Source organism: Falco punctatus (assembly GCF_963210335.1).
Source record: "Falco punctatus genome assembly, chromosome: 3".
NCBI lineage: Eukaryota > Metazoa > Chordata > Aves > Falconiformes > Falconidae > Falco > Falco punctatus.
In genome coordinates, this window is record NC_137582.1 from 51552729 (window position 1) to 51578813 (window position 26085).

Below are 26085 nucleotides of genomic sequence, written 5' to 3' on the forward strand. Positions count from 1 at the left end.
CTCTCTCAAATAACTTCAGGTTTTTTCCTGTGATACAACTGTTCCCAGCTCCGGCTATCCCCTCTAAAAACTGTCCATGCCTCAAGAGGACTACAGCTTCCTTTGGCACCGTTGCCAGCAAAAAGCAAGTGTAAAGTGAACGTGTATGCTATTTTTTAAACATACACATTCACTTTACACTTATGATTATTATATTTATTTATATTTTCCATTAATTTTGAAGCAGTATATGTTACCAACTTTAAGGATACAGGGTATTATCCCCAATCTCATATAAACTGCTGTTTTCTTTAAAAATTAGCTGGTGATGAAAAGAGAATATGCATTGTAATGGTTCTTAGAGAAAACAGGTTGAGATTACATTGTCAACCCTTAAGGTTCAGTCATATCACAAAGGTCAATGAAAAAGAAAGAGCATCTATTACTCATTTAGAACAGCTTGAAGACCAAAACCTTCCTTGGCCCATCTCCTGTTTTTCAGACTTCGATCCGTGGTCAGCTGTCACTGTCTTCTGTAAATTTTTTTTAACCGTTTAGGGTTGGCAAGACTGTAACCAGCAACACAATGTAGAGAATACTAATGAAATATGAATTGTGTATATCCTTGAATATAAGAGATGCAATATTTTATAAATAAGCATATTCTTAAGCTGATACTTATTAATTCAAATAATTTATATGTAATGTGGACTGAATTTGGCCCATATCGTTTTCATCTCTTAAAAATAATTAGAGAAATACTTAAGATGAATATGATGCTTGCGTAAACTGCCTGATAGCAGAATTGCATTTTTTACCTCCAGGATAGAAGAGACATACGAAAGAGTGATGGCATATGCTTCTCTCTTCTGAAGAGTTTGGGTCAGTCCAGACAGTTTCTGGCACAAAATCCCAGTATCAACCCCAGCTGGTAAAACGGAGAGCATTACTATGAAGTAGAACATTCATGTAATACACAGGACTTCATTGAAAAAGCATCTTATGCCCAAAGTCATAAGGACAGTTCAGACTCTTAAATCTTATTTAACCTTTTGCTGAGATTGGTAATGTAGGTGATAATTACTGCCACAGGCTCACATTTTCACAGGTATTTAAACACCTATTAAATTTGAAAACAATGGGATTTATTTGCGCAAAAACCTTTTGGGATCTGAGCTATAATTAGCTTCGAGATAAAGAGATGGATCCTGGCACCTAAAAGATCCATTTTTTTTGCATCAAATTCATTTGAGTAGATAATATCTCATTCAGAGAAACTGTAGAGAATATTTGACTGAACTCTGGCTTTGTGTTCACACAATCTTCCCGCATTTGCCCTCCTGCCATTACTCATATTCAAAGCAATGTCTTCTGCAAGAGCCACTCAGTGCTCCAGCTCCTCAGCTGATGTGCTCAGTCACCAGGCCACCCATACCAGGAGGAAACTGCAGTGGCTCTCATTGCAGCAATGTGCGATACGATGCACTAAAACTTCACATCTCTTAAGGAAACAGGTATGACAAATAGGCCAAGAAAAGGAGAAAAGCTCCAGTTCATACAAACATAGTTTGACAATCAGCAACAATGAGAAAGGAAACAAGACTGCAGAATGTGAAATGACAGGTAAATGGGATTTAGGTGAAGTCCCACACATCTATCCTTCCACCTCTGTGTGACAGAAGCTCTTTAATGATGTTGTCAGGGCCCCTAGATGGAGTAAGAGTCTCAATGTACATGACCACTTTATCTGTCACCCTTTATTTTACACATGCAATCCTTAAAGGTATCTTGCAAATCCAAGACAAGATAAGAGTATCAAGGCAAATAAGGATGAATGAAATGTGGAAAATTAAACTCGGGGAAGATCAGCACCTTTACAAGAGATACAGTATGATACTAGAGTGTCAATTTATCTGAAATTGAGTCCAATCTCCTTAAACAATATGCACGAGAGACTGAGCCACTCCTTCCTTCATGCCATAGTAATGTCAGGGAGTTCAATAGTTACTTTCAATATACTTTCTGTCACGAAAGGAGACATCCATCTATCCATCTGCATGTACTGAAGAAAAGGCTGAGCATTGTCCTGGTTTCAGCTGGGATGGAGTTAATTATCTTCTTAGGAGCTAGTGCAGTACTGTGTTTTGGCTTTGATGTGAGACTTTTCAGCTCCTCAGGCCTTGCTAGCAAAGAGGCTGGAGAGGCACAAGGAATGGGGAGGGGACACAGCCAGGACAGCTGACCTGACCTAGCCAAGGCGGCATTCCATACCATGGGACGCCCTGCCTGGTGTATATACCTGGGGGCTGGCCGGGGCAGGCAGGTCGTTGCTCGGGCACTGGCTGGGCATCAGTCAGGGGGTGGTGAGCAGCTGCATTGTGCACCACGTGTTCCTTCTTCCTTTCCCTCTGGATTTTATTCTTTCCCTTCCCTTTTTCATGATAACTGTTATTGTCATAACTGTTAGTATTGTTCTTTCATTTTTATTCTGTTTCAATTACTAAATTGTTCTTACCTCAGCTCTTGAGTTTTACATTCCTTGGCAGTTCTTCTCCCCATCCCTCTGGGTGAGAGGGGAGTGAACGAGGGGCTGCGTGGTAATTAATTACCAGCTGGGGTTAAACCACGATAGCACACACACAACTTCTCCTGGAATTAGCCCACACTTTGCTCAGTAAAGGATCGAAGACTGCTCAGAAATACTGTGAAATTGAAATCCATTGCAGCCAACAGCAATATCACAGATATAATTCAGTCTGAATTCAGCCTAGGAATGCCTTAATTCAGCACAAGGAAAACTGCCTCTGTAAAGCCATTGTATATCACAACCATTAACACCAGGAAGCTGAATGTTCATTGTGTAGTCTCAGAACTGTAGTAATAACAATGCACACTGAGAACATTATATTGTGCAGTCTCTTCACACTTATAAAAGCAGGAAATTATTTTTATGGCCAACATCTTCTGTTCTCACAATTTGTCCTAGCCTACCAGATATATGCTGTATGAAATCTTCCACTAAAACTTACAGAAAATAATAGTAGGTGCAGCTGGTGGGTAAAAATAGGAGATAGACGTTAAGCTCAAGCTTCGCTTTGAATATTCTGGGTGTTAGGAGCTTGATCTATATTGTTAGAGGTACACAAAATTACTTTTGATGTAGCTCTGGAAACAAATGAACATGGAAAAAACCCACTCTTTCGGAATTAGAGAAGAGAATTATAGTAAAAATTATGTCATGTTCCACACGCTGACTTTCCTTCTGTGAACTATTTGCTGTCCTCACCCTGAAGAAGCCCATAACTGCTGAGAACATGCACCACAGACAGCCAGTGTCCCTGCTGGCTCCACAGCTGGTTTATTTGTAAAAGTTATTGGAGACAGAGGCTGAAAGGGAATGAGGAAGGGCTGAGGACAGATCAGACTGTCTATGTGAGGCTGTGACAGAAATCACTGTTTAGGCACAAAGATGGTGCAGATTGTGTGGTTAAGGTGGAAGAAAGCTCTGTAGTGCCTACGAATTTTCCAGAGCTGCGTGACACTGTAAAAAACACCACAGGGCAAAAAAACCTCAGCAAAAATCCCAAGTCAGCGGATGTACTGAAGAAGGACACTTTGAATGCAATGCCCCAACAGAAAGACAGGGCAAAATGCTGCAGCTTATCTTCTGAGGAAAACAATTTCCTGCACAGACATAAAACCTGTCCTTTACTCTCTACAGAAAACACGTATGGACTGAGCTCATGTAGTATTGCTCAAGACTTACTGCTTTGAGTCCAGACTAGAGAGGCAGGGATGGTCCAAGATGATGGACTGAAGCTCCCTAAGAACAAAGGACTGTGATCACCAAATTCACTGAGATCTGCTCCAAGGATGACTTTTTAACTTCTTTCTCCTTTTTCACATAAATACGTTGTCACATGGCAAAAACTGAGAATGACCAACAACATGTGACAGGCATTAAGTCACACTGCTTAATGCACTCTGGCACATTAAAGAGGTGCTTGTGTAACATCAGGACAGGCTCAGCAAAATACCCAAATGGGACAGACCAGAACAGCCCAGGGCAAGGGAAAAAAGGCTCAAGTGTAAAAGAACGTTAGCCTGAAGGAAGGTGCTTGGAGCCAAGAGGGTAACAGGAGAGGAGAGAGCAGCTAAGAGAACGAGGGTTCCAGAGTAGTCAGAGATAAAGCAAATGCCACAGATGATGACATGAAGCTGAAGAAGGGACAAGAAAATTATGAAGGAGACTTAAAAACACAGTTACAGTTTGAGGGGAAAAACAAAAAGGTGAAAGAAGAAAAAGCTCTCACATGAAGCAGCAGCATACCTCAGAAGATAACGGTCATCCTGTGATTGCCAACGTATCAGTTTGTATGTCTGCATATATTTTGCAATTTTTAGACTGCCTAGGAGAGTACTAAGGCTAATAATAATGGTTTATTTTCTTTAGTTTGAAGCATTCATTAGGAGGACCAATGTGAAATAAAACGCAGAAACTTTCTGGGTTTGGGTAACTAATGCCAAGCCTGCCAGACAAAGGTGACTGAACACCTCTTACCAGTAGCAGATGTTCAGAGACATCAGTGGGGAACTCAACAGACTGTCCAACCTTAAACCTGCATCAGGAAAGCCATCAGAAATAGCACTGTGAATGGCAGTTTTCACAGAGTTCAGGAAGTCAGAAAGAAGAGATTTTCAGCTATGATCCAATTACAAAAGCTGTCTCCATCAAGGCAGGGCTGAGCCACCTGTGTAGCAGAGAGCAGCGTGCAGGTATACTTGGGACGTGGCCTAGCCTACGTGTCTGTCAGCTTCTGACTCAAAGGAAGCCAATTCAGTCATTTTCCTCTGTAAAGGACAAAATAATACCAGCTGACAATCTTCTGCAGCTCAGTTTGTAACAGGAGCCACTTGGAATCATGAGTATGTTTGAAAAATCTATCTCTAAGCAAATGAAAATGTTAAAGTTTAAGATACATAACCTTGTTCGGTTCACTCTTTTTTGCCATTAAAATAATTCCAAATATCCACTGATAGTTCTTCTATCAGCCTTGTACAAGGCAGACTTGTAGTGGCAGCCTTTAAGAGCAAATACTCGGTGACATCTGAGATACCACAACCCTTTTACATAATAACAGTACACTTCGTGCTAACGTTGAAGAAAAGGCTGAATAGCAGTCCCTCAATAAACATGCCAAATATACGGGTTATATGTCGGGTCGCTAGCAGCTATTATGATCTTTTGAGTATATTAATAAACTTTTACAGTCAAAAGGAAAAGAAAATCCGAACCCATTTTCAGGATATTGTGCTGTGAGTGAACATTTACAGGCTAAAACCCTTATAATGGATTTGTCTGCAGGGAATATGCTAAATCAAGCCCTTTTGAACTTTTGATTAAATAATTGATGCATAATGCAGAATGTATAATATATGCATCTTTTCCCCATAGTTGCCTGGAAACCCATATGGAACGGTACTAGCAGTTCCAGGAGCATTTAGTCTCTAAGTTGCTGGTAAAGACAATGGAACAAAAAAAGTTTTAAAAATCATTAACTCATCTTTCTTTCCATTATTCAGGTACTGCAGGATACCAGAATTAGTAACTTACACAATGGTATCATGAGTCTTGTAATATAGAGTGCTTTTTCTTTTTTTAAAGCTATACCTGTTGGAGCCATGTGAATAATGTAATTCACTATTAGTCAACTGTAAGACTCAGCTTCCATTAAAATCGAAAACAAAGAATACAGTTAGCATTTCCAGCCTCTGTCTTTCTGTAACAATAGTAGGCAGACCACAGAATATCCAAGACAGTCAACAGAGGAATAAAAATAAGAATTCAAAATGGCAGGTTTTCTTTGCAAATTATATGATTTTTAAGCCAATCACACGGGAGACTGATCACTGAGGGTTTAGAAAAATATGAGAATGCCATGATCACAAATTCAAGAGGCAGATTGCTTCAAACTGCAGCCAAGCAGACCTTTTGCACTTCTTGAGTAGGCAACATTGCTTGTCATTCAGTTTGATTGCTCTGTGACCCAGCCTGAATCTATCCTCTGCTTTATTGCTTCCAAGATGGAGGGAAAAACATGATAAAAATCAACAATGAGAACAGAGCACTAACCATGGAAACCTACAGTGATGAAGGATTAAGTTATTTAATCTAAACAATTCTGTAATTGTGATAATTTGGTGGCTCTGTTCTGATGGTCATCAGAATAAAAGGATGAAGGGCAAGTACAAAACTGTGCAGGCTATACAGTCCTTCAGAGGTAAAAGGCAGGATACTGAGAATGAATGCCTCCTGCCATGGCAGGGATCTTCATGAGATTCTTGCACACTGAGGATACCACCATTGAGTCTTTCTTGTGCACTGCTTCACTTTAGAGAAAATACTGAGTCAAAGAAAGAATGGTTTTATACAACAGTGGCAAGAGGTCTTGTTTACTTTAAGTAAAGAGCAGCAGTTGCCAGTTCCTAAACCAGTTAACATACAAAGATAAAACATTTGGTGGTTAAGCATCAACAGGACAGATTAGAACACTTCTGAACATCCTCTAGATTTGTGTTTAGGGAACTTTTTGGATGTGTATGATCAGCACAGATTTTGTCATGTAGTAGTGAAAGTTGAACCTGGATCTCCTGTTGACTTCCTCTGCCACTAGATAACACAAAGATCACAGCACCATTTCCAGTGTGGAATCAAGACTTTTCATACCCTTTCCTTTTCCTACAAGTACCAGACACTGTGACTTTTCATTTTGTGGTGAATGCCATGTTGAATGGGATGGGATAAAATGATATTTTAATTGTCATCCCAGTATAGAAAAAAAAACCAAAACCAACCCAAACCCCAAACCCCAAACCCTAGTATTTTATTTAGGTTTAATCAAATAATTTTCAGAAAGTGCTTGCTGTCCTGATGTCAGTCAGTCACTCACACAGGCTGATCTCACCATTTGATATCCAAATTGTCAGTTTCTAGGACAAAACCAGTTTCAGCAGCTTGCTGTAGCGTTACAGGAGGTATAAGAGTACAGACGGAAAAAAGCTTTAAGAAAAGCATCTAAAAATAGTGTGTTTACAATAACTGTCACTCACTTCCAGTGGGAAATTATTATATTTCAGGAGGGTGAGAAATTATTCTAACTTAAAATGAATATAAAAAGGCAGATCAGATCAGGGAGGCACCCAAAAGAATCTGTGCAAATTAAGCTGACACACCCACATGCCTCAGCTGTGACTACTTAAAGCCCAGTGGAGGCAGGAGGAAGAGTGGGGTGGAGGAAGAGGAGACTGTTTTGGAAGTTCATGAGGTCTCCATCATAGACATGGTAGCTGCACTCCCTACGTGGCAACAGCTGTACTATAACTTGGATAAGACAATGCAAAAAACCAAAAAAAAACCAAAAAACCCTCCCCCCCCCCCCGAAAAACCTAAACCAACAAAAAAATTGTCACTCACCAGAAGAATACTGAAGAAAGAAACAGACACTGAAGCCCTAAGGTGCTGGGACTAAATTGCCAGAGAAACAAGCTCCCTTTTTTTATCTGCATTAAGTCACTTATTACTATGACCAGCATGCTTTAGATTCAAACTTTCAGTTGCCAATGATTTATTCTGATCTCCGGACAGCAGCAAAACATGTTTTTTTTCAGCCAGAGTCATAGAATAATCTCACAACACATTCAGGAAAGTTTGTCAAGGACAGCAGTAGTTTTCCAGCTGCACAGTTCTGTATTGGTGAGTGATGTTTAACAGCACAACAGTTTTGATTACGGTATGTTGTTATTTTCTGCTCCTGCTGCCACCATACCCCAGAGGGAATCTGCATGTGAACATGATATTTCATCTCTGCTTGTTAATCAATTCACTGAAAACCAAGTATTAAAATAAACCAACTGCACAATGATCACTGGGGATAACTATAAATTGTGCTTTTTGGTGGTTCCTGAATACTGGTGAATGTTGCAGAGATGTGCAACTGCTGTCATTGGTTCTTCATGCCTTGTTTTAGGAAAACCTATTATGTTTCCATGTGTGAAGGCTATGAATAAACAGCTGTAAATCAGCCTTGTCAAGATGGCATTTTCCTGGCAGTAAGGGGAGATGAGCAGGAGCCTGTATGGTGGGAATGTGTGCTGAGTGCTCCAGTGCACTGGAGGTGAAGTGAATGACAATACCCTGATGTTTGACTTTGAGCAATATTGGTTTGTAGAATTCCCAAGTTCTGCTACTGTTGCAGAAGTCGTAGTGCTCACCTGAAGTTTTTCCATCTCCCTGACTGATTCTTGCAGTGTGGACTATTTAGGGCCATCTTTAAAGCACATTTAGAAAATTTAGATGATGAAGTCAGCTATTCACAATTTGTACCGTACAGGCTGGAGTAATTGGACAGGCTGGATTGATAGGGTGAGGCCAGTTGTATGAGGTTCAACAAGAAGCACCGGGCCCTGCCCCTGGGTCACACCAGCCCCACGCAGCGCCACAGGCTGGGGCAGAGCGGCTGGGAAGTGCCTGGTGGGAAAGGGCCTGGGGGTGCTGGTGGACAGTCAGCTGGATGTGCCAGCAGTGTGCCCAGGGGGCCGAGAAGGCCAACAGCATCCTGGCTTGTGTCAGAACCAGTGTGGCCAGCAGGACCAGGGCAGTGACCGTCCCCCTGCACTGGGCACTGGTGAGGCCGCGCCTCGAACACTGTGTTCAGGTTTGGGCCCCTCACTGCGAGGGGGACACTGAGGGGCTGGAGCGTGTCCAGGGAAGGGCAGCGGGGCTGGGGAAGGGGCTGGAGCACAAGGCTTATGAGGAGCAGCTGAGGGAACTGGGGCTGTTTAGCCTGGAGAGGAGGAGGCTGAGGGAGACCTCATTGCTCTCTGCAGCTCCCTCACAGGAGGTTGTAGCCGCGTGGGGGTCGGTCTCTTCTCCCAGATAACTAGTGACAGGACAAGAGAAAACAGCCTGAAGTTGCACCAGGAGAGGTTTAGATTGTGTATTAGGAAAAAATTCTTCACTGAAAGAGTGGTCAAGCATTGGAACAGCTGCCCAGGGAAGTGGTGGAATCACCATCCCTGGAGGTGTTTTAAAAATGCGTAGATGTGGTGCTTAGCAACATGGTTTAGCGATGGACCTGGCAGTCCTGCGTTAATGGTTGAACTTGATGATCTCAAAGGTCTTTTCTAACCTAAGAGATTCTGTGATTCTAGTCTATGATTCTATTACATGTTTCTATAAAGACGTAGCATGTTTGATCAGATTTCTGCACCTGTTTCCTATCTGCTTTTATTATCCCAGATAATGAAATTAAACCTCAAATGATTAGGGTGCTGCTATTTCCAAGACTATACCCAGTAGAGCAGCCACAGTCAGCTCACACTTGCTTTACATTCTGAGATTTGAAGATGACGTAACCATGAGCAGTGCTTCCTCTGGGGTTTGTCTGTCCAAGACTCTGCATTCATTTGGAATTATTTATACCCAAATCTCAAGATCTTCTCAAAAATTCTTTAGAATTTGATTTTTTTCCTTTTTTTTTACAGAAGAGTCATCTACATCTTGGACAGCAAGCCAAAGCCAGCAGTGTGCCCTGGTGGCCAAGAGGGCCAATGGGATCCTGGGGTGCATCAGGAGAAGCGTGGCCAGCAGGTGGAGGGAGGCTGTCCTCCCCCTCTGCTCTGCCCTGGTGAGGCCCCATCTGCAGTGCTGTGTCCAGTTCTGGGCTCCCCAGTTCAGGAGAGACAGGGAACAACTAGAGAGGGCCCAGCGGAGAGCTACAAAGATGATGAGGGGGCTGGAGCATCTCCCTTGTGAGGAAAGGCTGAGGGAGCTGGGGCTGTTCAGCCTGGAGAAAACTGAGAGGGAAACTTAGCAATGCATATAAATATTTTAAGGGTGAGTGTCAAGAGGATGGGGCCAGGCTCTTTTCAGTGGTGTCCAGTGACAGGACAGGGGGCAATGAGCACAAACTGAAACACAAGTAGTTCCTCCTTCTGAATATGAGGAAGAACTTCTTTTCTTTGAGGGTGACCGAGCGCTGGCACAGGCTGCCCAGAGAGGCTGTGGAGTCTCCTTCTCTGGAGACATTCAAAACCCGCCTGGACATCATTTTGTGCAACCTGCTGCAGGAGAACCTGCTTTAGCAAGGGGTTGCACTAGATGATCTCCAGAGGTCCCTTCCAACCTTGACCATTCTGTGATCCTGTGTTAGTATGTATAACTAAGGTAAAGACTATTGCTATATGAGTTCTGCAAAGTAATAAGCAAGTAGCCTGCAATCATCTCTTTCTATATCCACCACATCCTTGAAGGTACCTACATTACTGACAGTTTCTCTTTTCATTACTTCCAGTTTCAGAAATTATCAGGAGAAACACAGAAGCATAAAATGAGTCTATATTCATGGTGCACTAATATAACTTCCCAGCTTTTAGGATTTCTGCATGTAGAATTTTGTGGGTCTCTTGCTTTTGGGATTTTTTCCCATGTTTGGGCACTTGGTAGATTCAGATGTGTGCCAACAACAATTTTAAAATACTGTTATTTATGTGTAACGTTAACATAGGCATAGGGGAATCTTAAATTTGCAGGAACTCTTTGAAAGATAATATTAGAGCTTTTTCAGATTTATCTATTCTCTGCCTTGAAGCTCTTGCCTAGAAGCTCTGCCTTGCACAGCCATTGCCTGAAATCACATCATGTGAATGAATGACTTCTTTTCCCACTAATAAGAGAAAGCCATCTGGGAGAGCAGTAGTCGACCAGAAACAACCAGAAGAATCTGTACTTGATGGTGAAAAGATGCATGTACTTGAGCCCATTCCAGAGCAACAGGCATTATTGCTTAAGTTGCGCAGAAACCAATTCTTAGGGTGACATTTTAAGTTCCTCCATTTTTTTTTTCTTCAGCGGAGATTGATATAGTATAAGTCTTGATACGAGACCAGCAAATCATTTCTCCTAGGTTATCAAGGGCAACTAGAAGGCAAGCACTGTCCATGAGCAACTTGGCACGAGCTGGTAAACTGAAGGGTATGTGTATTTGTTCCCTATGAAGAGAAACAACAGTTCCACAAAAGCAGATCGCAGTTGATAAATAAGAAGAACAAAGTTAAGATTAACAACCAATATTTTTAGCCAGCCAGCCACTCCCAAGAATGAAGCTATTGCACCCGTAGGTTTTTTCATTTGCTTTTATATACAGTTATCAAAGCAATTACTGTTAAGATTTTGCTATCACTGTCAACCTAATTGGATACTTTTGTGACCTCAGACTGTTGTATTCTGTTACCATGAAAATGAAGTGAGAATTTCATCCTCTTAAATATAAAATTTATAAAAATAAAATAAACAACTGAATGCAACATCATAGTGTCTTTCAACACACTTCCTCTTGAATGGGAGAAGCCAGCTGCTGGGCAGGTACTAAATCCCTCCTGGGTTTTGTGTCCCGCAGCCTGCTTATAATGTGATACTAATCCTTCAATTCTACTTCAGCTAAACACATATTAAAAACATGATAAATGTTCTGCAGAAATAATTGAACGACCTGCTCTGTAGTTAATAAGCCAAAAATTATTCTCCAAAGTCTTTTCCACCACAACTTGGCCTCTCCAGTAGGTTTGGACAGCATAAGCTAAACACTTCCATAACGCAGCTAGATGTAACCCCAAAACTAGGAACTCTCTCCAGGGTGGTTAATCTCTATCTGCAGTGAACGGTCTTAACATACTTACCACTGCGCATAGCATAAACGTAGACAGACTGTCATTCTAGTTTAGATACGAAGACTAAAAAAACTTGTTTTCTCTGCATTAGTTGTCTCCCTACTGCTACTGATGACAAGCGTTCCCTTGGTTAGAATTTTTTTTTTGTCTTGGTGTGGAAAGGTCCAGTAAAACACATAGACCAAAACCTACCATTCTAAGTATTTGCATACTGTTTTGGATGGAGAAAAAAGGATACACTCCATTACAGATTTTATATGTATTTCCCCTTTAAAGTTCACAGCAGGTGACTGTGATAATAGAAACTGCAGCTGTAAAGGAAGAAAGACTTAATCTCAGAAGAAACATTTAAAAAGTCACTAATCAAGTGGGAAACCTCTCAAGAATGAAGTCTAGAAGGTGGAAGACAGACATGCAGAGATCAGAAGCAAGTTCACCCTCTTAGAAGATGTCTCTAGCTGGCCTTCTGGAGAAAACAGGGCTGACTGACATTGCACTTCACTTGCTGCACCCCAGATAGACAAGGACTAAAACCACCATTCCTTCTCATGGAGTTCCTACAAAAGTATTTAATTTTCAGGATCTTGCTGGAACCCACAGATGTTATTTTACAAGAAAACTGGAGAATGTAGTTAATGTACTTATTAATTAAAGCTGTGGCCTGCATCACAACTCACCCTTCTGTGACTGAATCACTGGCATGCTTGAGACAAGTTCCTTATGTAAACAGGTTAATATTTAAAATGTGCCTAGGCACTCTGATTAGTGTCCTTCACAGTGCTGGATCAAACAGCCCCAGTTTGTGACTGATGTGAAGGACAGACTGGGGAGTGTGGTGGAAAGCTAGTAACAATGGTATATTAAAAAGCGCTGACATACTTACAGTTGCATTTCTTCTGAACAAATCTAAGCTTGCATGCTGTTCGGTAGGTGGACAAACGAATGCGATCCAGATCTTGAGCCCCTAGTGCAAGAGAATAACAGCAACATTTGTATGGAATATGACCTGTGCCTATCTTTGCTAGCAGGGAAGCCAAAGAGGACACATGAGCGGACTCTGTTCAACAATTTTCAAGGCACTCCCCTTTGCAGGGAGTAGAGAGGGGTGAGGAGAAAGAAGGGGAATGGTAGGAGCTACAGTGTTAAAAGACTTTTATAAAGGAAGGCAAGGAATAGTCAGCCCACTGTGTCTGTCACTTTGAAGAACAATCTGGTCAAGCTGCAGGCTAAAAGACACACTGGCCAGGCTCCAACAGCAGGGAAAACCTCCATCTAATTTTAATATTTAACAACAAAGCTCATATCAAATATCTTTGGCTGACATGCCAGATCAGAACAAGGTATTGCCAGCAAGCCAAATGAGAAAAAATATCATGCCATCACAAAAAGACATGCCAATCTGCAGAAGGGGACAAAAATAATGCAGAGGGTGTGAGGCCTTTCTCCATTTTGCAGAGCTATGTCCTCTGCAACAGAGACCTCAAAGGGTCAGCTTTATGCTTCACACATAGCTTGGCCCTGGCTGCTGCAACTTAAAAGATCTGGCAACATTTCCAAAGCAGCTGTTGAGGAGATGGGTATAAACTGACTGGTAGCTACTTCACATACAAGTGCAGTACAGAGGGACCAGGATGGGGGCAGAACCTGGCACAGTGTCTTTAGGGCTCCTGCTGCTGTGTACCACTCATAACACTTCCCCAAATCCTCAAAATGTAGATGAAGAGATTGTGATTTAAATCTTTCTCCTTCCTGGCTGGTATGTCTTACATAAAAAAAGGGTTGCCTCATAGCTACAACGTGGACTATGAAATACATGACTGGTTATTAATTTTACCACACATTTAATGGAAACGTATTAAATTAGTTGGCCCTGTAACAGCAGTAAAACCTGTTCTATTCAGTTAGGCAAGGTACCAAGTTACAAAAAACAGAGCTTCTTAAGGAACTGTCTGCATGAAACACATCCAAGCAAGGTACAATCGGGCTGGAAGAGGAGTGGAGTATATCCCTGCTTTTACATATGTTTCCCAAATGCTTTCTTTAAGATTCCTCCTGACGTTATTAGATCGGCTGCTCAGCTGCACTGTTTGTACATATGGCTATGTCAGCATTGTTCACTCACACTTTCTTAAAAAACCTCCCGGACCCAAATTTTTCAAGTGTGCTCTGACCTGCAAGTTGCAAATGAGAATGATACTCTCCTCTCTCCCCTCTCCCCAAACTCTGCTCTTTTCCTGACTGGATTCCCCCACACCGAGTTCCCAGGGATCCCAGCTACTCCCTTTTGCCAGTTGGCTGTCTTAACACCATCTGCTCCTGGGAGAAGCTACCCGTAACTACTTAACATCAGGTCTGGAAAGATTTTTTATTCTTTTCATCATGTGCTTTATTGTTAAATTAGACAGGTTTTTCTCTCCTCTATTAGGATCTCATTGACAGCTTTTGGAAAACTTCTTTACTGGCAACGCTTGTAACACTAAGTCTTAACATTTTTAATAGGACTGATGAGTAATATGAATTTAACTTTCTCCTTCTTTAGTGAAAGCCACTAATAAAATCTTCCAATGCTCCTTTACAAAACTTCAGCCTTTTAATGTAAAGATTCAAAGCGAAGAAAGACTGGCTCGTTGAGCTCCCAAGGTTGCAGTGTTAATCCTAAACAAACAAATTTGTAGGCAATAGTGTTGCTTTTTTTTCTTTTCTATTTGCACACACAGTGGATGGTATTACTTTGATACTATTTTGGGAGCACGTGTTTTTGCTGATAAAATCCCTGGAACAGACAATTTAATCTTATCATCATTCATATTTTGCCACAGTCAGAGATCCATTTGTCAATTTCTGTAGAAAAGTGAATTTACTTACACGGAGAGTCCTGAAAAGCAAGTGGAAATATGTGCAGGACTGAGCACGGTAAATGAGACTATGAATTTGTAACTTGCCTACAGGATTGTCAGTGGCCCCTCCCTCCTTTTGCTTGCTGCCAGTGATTCGCTGTTTCCTTTGAACATGATCACCTCATGTAACACTGTTTGCAGTTTGCAAAAATAATAAAGGGATACATTTCAAGCTTTGGCTGCTGTTTTCTTGCTGGATTATATGTGCTTGCAGCACAACAGTGATATATGTTTTGAACTCTCTTCATCAGGCCAGATATACCTGAGCATGTCAGGTAAGACTAAGAGAAGCCCAGTGATTTGACATCCAATGGTGCATTTTGAGATATAAGATACAATTTAAGTTTTAACCACAGGACTTTAAAGAAGATGATATTGACTATGATACTAATTCACAAAGGTTTGTAATCTGGAACTAGAAAGATGCCTCTGCTGAAGAAAGGAAACAAAAAAGTCAAACTAAACTTCTTTAAAACATTGGGAAAACCACATATTGGCACAAATCTAAAGTGAGAGTCAAATCCATCTATTGCTTGTTTAGAACAAATTTCCTACTAAAAAAGGCAGGAAAAGTTGGAATATTTCTTGCTGTCTTGTGTAGTCTGGAACATGACCCACTTCATACAAGTATTGTGGGGTTTTAATCAGACTTGCAGATATGACTGCAAGAACCTAAAACACTGGCAGAGTCCTCTGTGTTATGAATTTTCTTCCTCTTACATCTGCAGGTTATGGAGTTTAACTTTTTACCATAAGTTTATGCCTGTTACGTTAAGAAGTTTCACATGGCCCACAGCATGTAGGGCATGTGGAGCACATGTTTTTTGTTAAACATGGATCATGTGGGCTCGCACACAGCTGAGGGCACCTCAATGTAATGCCAGGATGAGCTTCTGTTTCAGTGAAGCACACCCTTTACACACACAGGATTCCAAGCAACTTTCAAAATGCAAAATTCAGTGTTTTATTAATATGGACATTTATTTGCCTAAAACATATTTAGTTTTTCACAAAGACTTAATATTTCCCCGTTTTTACCTAGTTGGAACCCAGTTCTCTGTGTGCATGTGTAGTATGAGGAGGAAGGGAGGCTGGCAAATAGAAAAAGGAAAGCACACGTGAGATAAACTGACTCAAGTAAATATGTCATAATACTAAAATGTGAAAGAAAAAATAGTAGACAATAACTATTTGTGTACAGTGCAGGGAAAATAGTCCCTTCTCTCCCTTCAATTGCTGAGTGTAAATTTTCCCAATACCTCCTTAACTCCTCCAAAACAACCCGACAGCAAAACAGCCTTCAAAACTGTGGGAACAAGCCATAAATCCTCCAGCAAAGTCTTAAGCAATTATCTTCCATTTTAGGAATATTTCAAACTCACTGAAGTTAATGGAAGTTGTGCTATCGACTTTAGCTGATACAAACTCAAGTTCTCTCTGTAGTTCTAAATAAAAGTATAGTATGTTCTAATAATGGATAAATGCATCATCCTTTTTTCTTGCTTTTTTTCTTTTCCTTCTAGCCAAAGAACAACCCCTCTCTCCACTGGTCTGAGATATTGTATGCAAGGGACAAGAGAAATACCCACCTGAGTTACAACAGCAAGCCTTGTATGATACTGAAATAATTACAGGGCACAACAGAGCTAGTGGACACAGTGGAACAGGCCAAGATTGTCCTCAGCACGCAATCTGAATGAGAAGTCCTTAATTTGGAGACTCAGGAGAACAGGTGTAGGGCATTCAGTCACCCCCGGACTCACCCCTGGAGAACAGTCCTAAGCACACCTAATTCACCAGCGTGGACCCAGCCTTTCAGTGTGCACAGCTGCTCAAGTCCCAGCAATGCTCATCTTAGTCTTCCCCCAACGATGGGGGAGATGTTCTGTCGTTGTTTACTATGTTGCAGGGGACAAATAATAGGAAGCTTAGTATTGTATTAGTATTGTATTGTCTATTACAGACAGAACTTAGGTAAACCTAGTAACAAGGTGACAGTCCCAAACTTCATACGTAACAGAAATTCCTTGACAAATGGTGCATTGTTTGTAAGAGAATTGAGAGATGACTGTCGAGAACTGCAGGATCATTGTTATAGTACATCCCTGACACACTATTCTGCAGGGAACACAAAGCTTCACTAGAAACTATAAAAAATGTGCTCAAGTGGAGTATGATGGAGTCCCTGTACTGTGCCTGGCTGGGATGGAGTTAACTTCCTTTATTGCACGCTGCTAAAAAAGTGTTTATCACACACTGATGTTTTAGCTATTGCTGAACAGTCCTTGCAGAGCATCCAGGCCTTTTTGTTTCCTACTCTGTTCCCCCCAGAGTCAGCTGGGCGTGGGCAAGAGGTTAGGAGAGACACAGCCAGGACAGATGACCCCACCTGGCCAAAAGGACAGTCCATAATATATCACGTCATGCTCAGCAATAAAACTGGGGTAGCAAAAGCAGGGGGTGGGAAGTTTTGTCTTCCAAGGTAGACATTGCTCGGAGACAGTCTATGCATCAATGAATGAGTGACCACCTTTGCATCACTTGTTTCTTGTGGTAATTTTTTTTCTCTCTTTATGTCACTTACCCATCTATCTTTATCTCAAGCCATGAGTTTTCTTGCTTTTGCTCTCCCTGTATTCTCTCCCACCCCACTGAGGGCTGGTTCGGGATTAAGCAAGTGGTTGTGTGGGTGCTTAGCAGCCAGCTGGGGACAACTCACTACAGATACCCCCACTAAAAGATGTAGCCTTTCGGAGACCTTTATCCCTCTTCATTGCTACCTGTGCATTGCAGCATTTGTGTCTCAAGAAGCTACTGATTAAATAATACAATTACAAAATCTGATGTAGAAAATCCCTCTCTTCTGCTTTTTGGTCAAATCAGCCCATTTTCCTGTAGTTTTGGACTCATAATAAACCATTTGTGAAATGGAGATATCAGTTACTTGAGGTGGAAAGCTTGCATAAATTTTACTGACACTGCATTGCAACCGGCTTCATTTATCTCTGTGAAACATTTCTAGTACTTACGCATTTCTGCAAACAGCTGCCTTCTTTCTGCCATGGTATTTCCTCTTTTCCCACAATCTTCAATCATTCTGGAAGACAAAATCATGTTAAAATACTGAGTATTATTCCCAGACTGAACATAAGTACATAAGCATCCACAATTGATCCTAGAGAACCTTTGAGGCTGGCTGGTGCTCCATGTGTACCCAATACCTTTGGCCAGCCTCTCTGTGGCATGGTTTGCAAGGGAGCTGGTCCCCAAGTTGTCCTCCATTCCCTAGACTCTGCTTACAAGCATTTGTTTTCCCTCTCTCTCTCTCCCCCAAAGGCAATGTTCAGTTTTTCTGCTTGATGTAACTAACTGACTTACATAACACAAGCTCTGAAATTCATTTTAGGTTTTGTCAAATAAGGAATCTTCTGTTTAAACTATGTAAGAAAGAGGAAATCACTCAAGATTCAGACGTTATTTTGTAATTTAGAAAATACCTTTCTAGCCAATTCTGGGTGGAGGAGACAAAAAAATAACACAACAGCAACTAAATCTCTACTCCACAACATAACACCCTCTATTTACTCAAGCAAATATACTCCAAATATTCATTCAAATTCAGGACAGTACGACTCTGATTACATGAGTAAAAAGCTCAGAAGTAAGAATATATTTTCCTTCAGTTTTGAGATATAAAAATCTTCAGAATATTTTGAAGAGCACTACTGCTGGATAGAGCACAGAGAAGAGACAACTTCCTTCAAAGCCAGCATTCAAACCGTGACAGATGGTTATTGTTGTTGTTGTTATTATTATTACTTTATTTGAATTATTAAACTGTTCTCATCTAAACGCACGGGTTTTACCTTTTCCTGTTTCTCCTCCCCTTCCCACCAGGGGAGTGAGCAAGCAGCTGCATGGTACCTATTTGCCAGCTGGGATTAAACCACGGCAGCTCACTACAACGTCAATATGTTAGACATAAGGCTGTGAAAGGCTTTAACAACTTTAAACTATTTAAACTTCAGCAGCACTCAAAAAATGAAACCAGTGTCAGCATCACTACTTCCTATGGATAACTCCTAGCAAACCAACATCCTTTCCTCCCTGACAAGTCTGGTTAGGGCTTCTGACCTGCATTTTAATCTGCATGCTTATCTCAACTAGACTGTGTAACAAGACATTGGATCATCCGGGATATATATAAAGGAGATGATCTGCAGAGACCTGCAATTCAAAATATTCTACTGTATCCCATAGCAAACCCGCATATGTATATAACGGGAAGGGTAAAAGTACTGGATGCTGCAGTCTACCATCACCAAAGGACTTAGGATAGAAACCCAGTTTCCTTTTACTTCTTGAGGAAAGAAAGGCAATCATGTAAGAGGTGTTTTGTTGTCTGTGGGTTTTTTTCCTTTCAAAATGCACTGTTCAAATGAAGTGGTGGCACATTATAACTGCCTTTTCCAAACAGCCTATTCAGTTCTCAGAGTACTGATAAAGGTTCTGCTAAAGTGCTGTCTATGGTGGACATTTTGTGATGTGAGCAGCAGTACCACTAGGAAGTGGACAAAGAGTACAGCTGCAGCCTGTTTGCAGGGACATTCAAGTTCACCTTATGCTCTAACTTGGCTGGGAGCGATACAGATGTGTGTAGCATGACGTTAAGTCTCAGCTAACGTATCCTGCCTTTGTGCAGAGATACCAGCTTTCAGTATAGTGCTTTACAGAAGTGGCCACACAGCCTCTGATCTAGAGGTAGCTGGTGGATTGTTAGCTTAAATGTGTCAGGGAAGACTCATACCCACCTGCAAAATGAGATATATCTCAAGATATGCCAGACCCAGCCTGCATCCTACTTAGACAGCAGATAGTAATACCTTTTGTGCCTGGATTAGCCTTAAATCTCTGCCCATCAAAGATGAAAAATGATGTAATCCCACTAACTCCAGCTTGAGTTCCCCACTCCTTCCTGTTTCTAATCAAACTCATAGTAGGAAACAAATTTGCCATGGTAAATGACCATATCTCATAGGACAGGTGGCTTAATAAAACCCTTTGAAAAGATAGCAGACAGCTGAGTGAATAATTCAGAGCAAATACAATTTTAGATTGTTTTATTATTTGTAGAGCGGGACACAGGCCACCATAATTTTCCCTGACTTCTCCTGCCCTCAGAATTATTCTACAAACAATATGCAACTGTTTTTCAGACTATATAGTGTTCATATTAATTGATTAAGATTGGGTTATTGTGATTTTGGCACAAGGATCACATCATCTTCTTTCAGTTTCTTGATACAATTTACACTTAATTCTTACAGATTTTTCTCCATTTATTAATTTGCTGTTTAAATTCCATCAATGTTCTCTAACATACGTGAAATAATCACTGGTCTCACAGTGACTGCTGCAAACTTTATTGAAAACAGAAAGGGTGCAACTTTATTTGCCCTTCCCTCATACTACCTCTTGGAGAAAAACATTCCTTAGCTATTGCTTTTAAATATCTACAGAGCATCCACTGGAATGTGGCTCACCTGTGACCTTATTCACCACCTGTAAGAATTTTCCCAGTCAAAATTAAGTAAAAAAAGGAATTTTTCAAATAATGCAAATTGTACAGCAAGTTCTCCACTTCCCCCAGAGAGCCCATTCCTACAAGGTCCTTTCAGTGGGGTAAAAATCATTAACTGCTTTTCCCTTTCCTGCAATTCATCCTCCCCTTACTTTTACTGATGTTTGTATCTCCTTACATAAAACGTTCCCCAGACTTGATCATAATTTTTCAGAATGTCCCATTATCTACTGAAACTGAATCACCCTTTTTACTGCTGGGGCTTATGGGGATTACCAGGCCTGACAAATAACTTTTATATTTATACACACACAACTCAGGCTTCCTTTGAGAGGGAAGAAACTTTGGTTTTATATTTTTAAGACTCTCAATGCACTAGATATTTTGCAGTTTTTAAAACAGGCTTCATACCAAATGACAACACTAAAATCCTCTGCAACAGGGTACAGGACATTAAGCTAATGAGAGCATCAGTGGCGGCAGTATTTTCAGATAGATATCTTCTATCCCTCCTTCACATCTTTTCCTGACAGAAGGAAACTGATAGATGATGCTCATCAATATTGTTATTTTTGAGTTGCCATTCATAGTAATTCACTCAACTGTGTCTTCCAAGTTTTTTGTGTGCATTTTTAACTCCAGAATGTGCTACAGGCGCAGCTAATGCCATTGGTCATTGGTGTGGGGCATCTCCATTCTCAGCCTTGCTCCCCTTGATCCAGCCCACATGTACACAGCTCTGCCCTTTATCTCAGATTACAGAGGCTCATGCTTCTTTGAGCCTGGGATGCTCAGCACAGCCTCTGGGCTGGTCGTGAGCATAATTACAGTCATGTCCCAGTATTTCTCATTTTGCTTTATAACACATGTCAAGTCACAGAAAAAAAAAGTACAATTTGTTCTACAGGGGAGAAGAGCAAATTACAAAGTGAACTTTAATGGACTTTCCAAAGCAGAATATATTATCAGAGACATAATTTTGAAAAATATTAATTAACGTACACTCTTCCCAGAGTTGGGATTAGATTATATTTGTCTTCTATTGACCCCTTCCACTATCTTTTTCCCTTCACTTTTCTCCCCAGGAAACAGCTTCTCCACTGCAGGTAGGGAGAACACCTGCTGGGCCTCTAATTAAAATTCCTGTCATGGGCTAATTAGTAAGGTACCAATTAGCAAGGTATTAAGGCCTCAACATATTACAGACATTCCAGAGCAGAAATCATTCCAAGCATAAGGTTTCCAACCTCTGAAAAAGATACCATGAATGTTTCATTTCTATCAGTGTTTCAAGCTGAAAACTTTTATGATGTTAGTGGTGCTTGAAGGAAAAGAAAAAAGTAATACTTTGTTTGATTTGAATTGCAATTTCATCTTCATGCTTATCCTGTACCCAAAGCATAGCTGGTCTACTTTTTATTTTATTTGGTTTTTTTTTCACGTTGTTTATTTATTCACTTTATTTATTTATATTTAAAAAACCTATTTGTTTATTTATTCACTTTATTTGTTTATAAAACCTGGGAGGAAATATCATATAGTATACCTAAGGTGAGAAATAAACGCCTAATTTTTCTTTCCTTTTTTTTGCTGTTGTGCTGCTTTGATTTGTGAGTACTGTAATAATCTCTCTCACACATAACTGTTTTTCTTGTTTTAGTATTTATAGGGTAAATAGTGTATTTTATTAACCCCTGGTTTATGTCATTATTCTTGTTATTGGTATATTTCCATTTCTTGAGCTATCTCTATGCATGGTAAAAGCAATGCCTGCCAAAATTAAAACATTAGCTCCAAAAAAAACGATCAAAAGAAGTAATTGCCTGTATACCTGGAGAAGGAGCTCCCGTCTGGAGAGTTCCAGACACTTCCCAGGAGACTGTAAAAAATTCCTGACCTAACGCACACGTGCACACGCAGTTTGATGGCTCTGAGAAAAGCCACCCCACGAACACTTCCACAAATCCCCATCCTGTTCAGCAGTGATGGTGAAGTGCCCCAGGGCGGCAGGAAGCATGCCAGTGAGGAAAACTGTCTGCTGAAACAGATTAAATGTGGCAAGAAACATTTATCGAGTCCCATGTGATGGCTGTGATGCAGCCCTGTGTTTGACAAAAGAGGCTCCGAATCCCGTCTGGTGACATTCCTGATGGTCTTTTAGGCTGGATTAAAAATTGGGTTCTCCATTGCAGCAGGCACAGAGGAAAAAGAGAAACACTCATTTCTGCCCCAGTTTTGCCTGGTTGTGCTTGCTGCTGCTCTGAAGAGCTTGGGAGTGTACTGGCATGCAACTTCTAGCTGGAGATTTTGCTCCAGAAGATGGGTAAAACCCACAGTGAGTATCTCGAGATCACATTTGGAAAGAGTACCATCGTTTTGTAGAAAATATCAACCATGCTCAAGCATCACTTATCTGAGCAGTCTGTAGTTCCCTAGCAAGGAAATCTCGAACTCCTGATATAAACAGCTATTTATTTTTTCTTCCCTGAAATGTCAAATGCTAGATATTTGCTTTGGTATCTCTAGGAATTGGAAGCATTAGGATGCAGAGAAATGTGCTGTTTCTCTGTGGCTATTCTTCCTGCTGTTGACAAATCTGATGTTATTTTCCATGCCGCTGGTCAACATTTAAACCCAGCTTTGAGCAGAAAACACTAACATTTGCCAGCAGCATAGGCTTCTTGTCTGCCATTGCTTGGGATAGTTTTATCAAAATGCCCTCCATACATAACAAACTGCTATTTCTTTTTGGGATTTACTGGCATCAGAAATTTTGATTTATGAAAAATTATGAAAAATCACAGCTTACAGGGACTTTATGAGGAACTTAAAGCTGTAGTCAACAGCTAGGTTTGGAGTGCCGTTCATGCAAGATTCATAGCAATATCAGAGAGAAGATTTTCCACAGATTTTTCCTCTTCTCTCGTTTTCTCCAAATTCAGCCCCAGTAGGTGGATGCTGCTCAGCTAACTAGAGCAGAGTTATGGCTGCTTCTTTCAAAGTGAATTTGGACTGGAGAACAGAGAGTTAAAAGGACAGTGAGTGCTAGCTAAAACCATATTTGCAAAGTCACCAACCTCAGCAATCCTTGAAGTTAATAATGAGAACCCCAAAAGGCCATTTCAGAGCCCTCTTCCCCTTAAAGGGATTTATTGGTGCCTTATGAAGGTCTTGTTCCACATCTTTTAATGAAGCAGGTCCCTAATAGGTCTCTCTCAGCTTTACACTCCAGGACTAATCTTTGGCACAATAATAAAATTGGTCAATGCTGTTTCCTGAGGCTAGGTATAATTGCACTGCGCTTGCAATGCTTGTTTGTATTTTATCTAGATGAGCTTTTTACAGCGAAGAAGGAAAATAAAAGCTGTTGCTAAGCTCATCTCCAACATGAGCCTCAGTAAGTCTGCCTCTTTTATTTTCGTCACATTTTGCAATTTTAATATTACAAAAAAAAAAAAAATATGCAATTCTATCTTGATTTATTCCTTTAGCAAAATGTGTACTTTGTTTTTAATAAAGAATTTTCTAACAGATTTTCATCAGTTTCCCATTTGGTAGCTTCGTATCCTTAGTAGGAAACTGTCAAAAATGCCTAATAAGGCACCCAATGCAACTCATTTTCATAACACTTAGTCTTCAAGGAAGACCAAATGCTATGCACATCTTCCCTGTGAGGTCTAAAAACTGAATTGTGAAGAGGTTAATCACTAAAGAAAAAAAGGGCAATTTGAAAATAGAAAACATGAGAGTCAAAATAGACTAATTCCATATTTAATATTGTACAGAATCAGAACTTCAACAGAGGATGCTGTAACTGTTTGGCTTCAGGGAACAAAGGAACCACCAGTCATTTTCCATGTGCACTAGGCATTATCAAATTTAGGAATTCAAAATATTATTCACCAGGCCAAAATATAACCCAGAATCTTTGGGTTTATGCTTTTTATGTGTGCGTAGAGTACAGTTTTCAGCTTTTATCTGCAACACAAAGGAGGACTTCTCTTAGAGAACCTTACTACTCCAGACATGAAAGACATTTAAGAAAACCAGCACTTACAATACTTACAATATATTGTGAAATTATTGAGACTTACAATATATCTGTGAAACTTTAGAAAACTGTCTTACAGGAGTTGCTTAGATATATTTTTTCAACCATGCTTTTTTAGAGTTAGCTTTCCTGGTACTATAAGAAACTACTCTATTGGATGAAACACAGAAAGAATACTAATGTTCAGTGCTTCAAATAAGTTTTCATCCTTTGAGAGTACAAAATTATCTAATAAAATCATTTTGGCCAGCTCCAAAAAGCTTTTCCCCAGTGTTTCATTGCCATCACTTCTGATAAAGAGTTCTGACAAACAGTAAGGATTGATTTTAGCTAACTGGTATAGATTTAAATATACCTTTTCAAAGTTCTATTCAAATGCTATTTTAAAATTATATTTTGTCTAAGTCTTATTAAATATTTTAAAAGAAATAAAGCAGAATATTGATTTCCTTTACACTCATGCATGATGTTTCAGAGCCTTAGTTTGATGGAGGGGTATTCAGAAATAACCTCCGCTAACAGTAATTTCAATTTCGTTGCACTCAAAACACAGTCCAGAAAAAGAAAGCTCAGAAACAAAACCTGACAATATACAATGCCAAATCTGGTTGTCTGATGTGTTAATCTTTTAATGGAGTTTTGCCATGCCCTCAACATGGAGCTGGATTTCACCCAAACTGTAGTTTTTCCCTCAATGTATGCTTTTTAAAAACTATTTTTCTAAAAAACAAGATCAATAAAGTATTGATCACCTTTAAACACTCAAATTTGCAGTTCTACTTCTTTCAGTTGGTTAGGCAAGGAATAATTCATAGGGAAAACCATAATGAAACTCAAGGGATAAAAAGTTACAAGGTCTTTATCACAGGAAGCATGTAATTGATACTCTGATACTTTGGTACCCTGGTCTTCTCTCAGGTCTTTTTATTTGCCATTGTAGAGACACAAAGGAGGTTGCAGGATTTCTCATGTAATTAAACTTCTACTTAGTCAAAAGGACCTTTCAGCTCTTCTTGTGCTGCCATAACTAAACCCAAATTCATTTGAGTAAGCTGTCACTGATACAATTGTGTTGGGAAGCATTTCCTGGCTTCTGCCAATTTTAATAATACAAGTTGTCAGTTTTTGGAAACAGGGATTTGATGATTATTTGCTGTAGGATGGCAGGTACTTTCATCTCCTTAGAATTATAAAAACATCTAAATAAACCAAATGGTAGCTGTGGGAGAAGATACACTCCTAGGCAGTTGAAATTATTGAGATCCCTTCAGTATACTGTGAAAGTCTTTCACTAAAATTAAGTATTGTTGGGTAGTCAAGCAAACTAGTTAATAGAGAGGCTGTTGACTTTTGCCACCTTACCTGATCAAAAGTTTCAGCATCCAAACAATTAACTGGATAGCCATTGATACAGAGAAGTTGAAAAAACCTTATCAGCTAAGAATAGTTTCTCATTATTCAACTGACAACCAAGAAAAATTTAAACTTTTTCATCTTTATGCCTGAAATAGACACCTTTGGCCTTTTTTCACTTTTTAATTTTCTGAAATATTATAATGAATAGATGGATGAAAAAGTAGTCTGAATTGTATCTAAACACAGCTAAAAAAATAATTAAAAACATTCCCATGGAAATCCCGTCTCTCCAGATCTAATTGGGGAAAAGACAGAAAATAAATTACAAATGAAAGCATGATGAGGCAGTGATGAAATTATTCACACATATTCTTTCATAGTGGTAGCTGTTAATTTGTCTTGAGATTCAGTCAGAGCAGGCACTAGGACAGAAGAATGGCACTAGGATGGGAATTAATGAATTTAAGAGCATATTCGGTTAAGTATACCTTCTG

At 40.1% G+C, this 26085-nt stretch overlaps 1 protein-coding gene across 19 annotated transcripts in view; it reads right to left on the bottom strand.

Moving 5' to 3' along the window:
• DTNA (dystrobrevin alpha) overlaps positions 1-26085 on the bottom strand; it is a 233872-nt gene that overhangs the window by 84573 nt on the left and 123214 nt on the right. For all 19 annotated transcript variants that reach the window (XM_080381486.1, XM_080381485.1, XM_080381490.1 and 16 more), the window contains 2 exons: positions 17633-17700; positions 12590-12670 (listed from right to left, as the gene is read on the bottom strand). In XM_080381486.1, the coding sequence (XP_080237612.1) occupies positions 12590-12670; positions 17633-17699 (148 nt within the window). In that variant the 5' untranslated portion in view covers position 17700. The remainder of the gene's footprint in view (positions 1-12589; positions 12671-17632; positions 17701-26085) is intronic.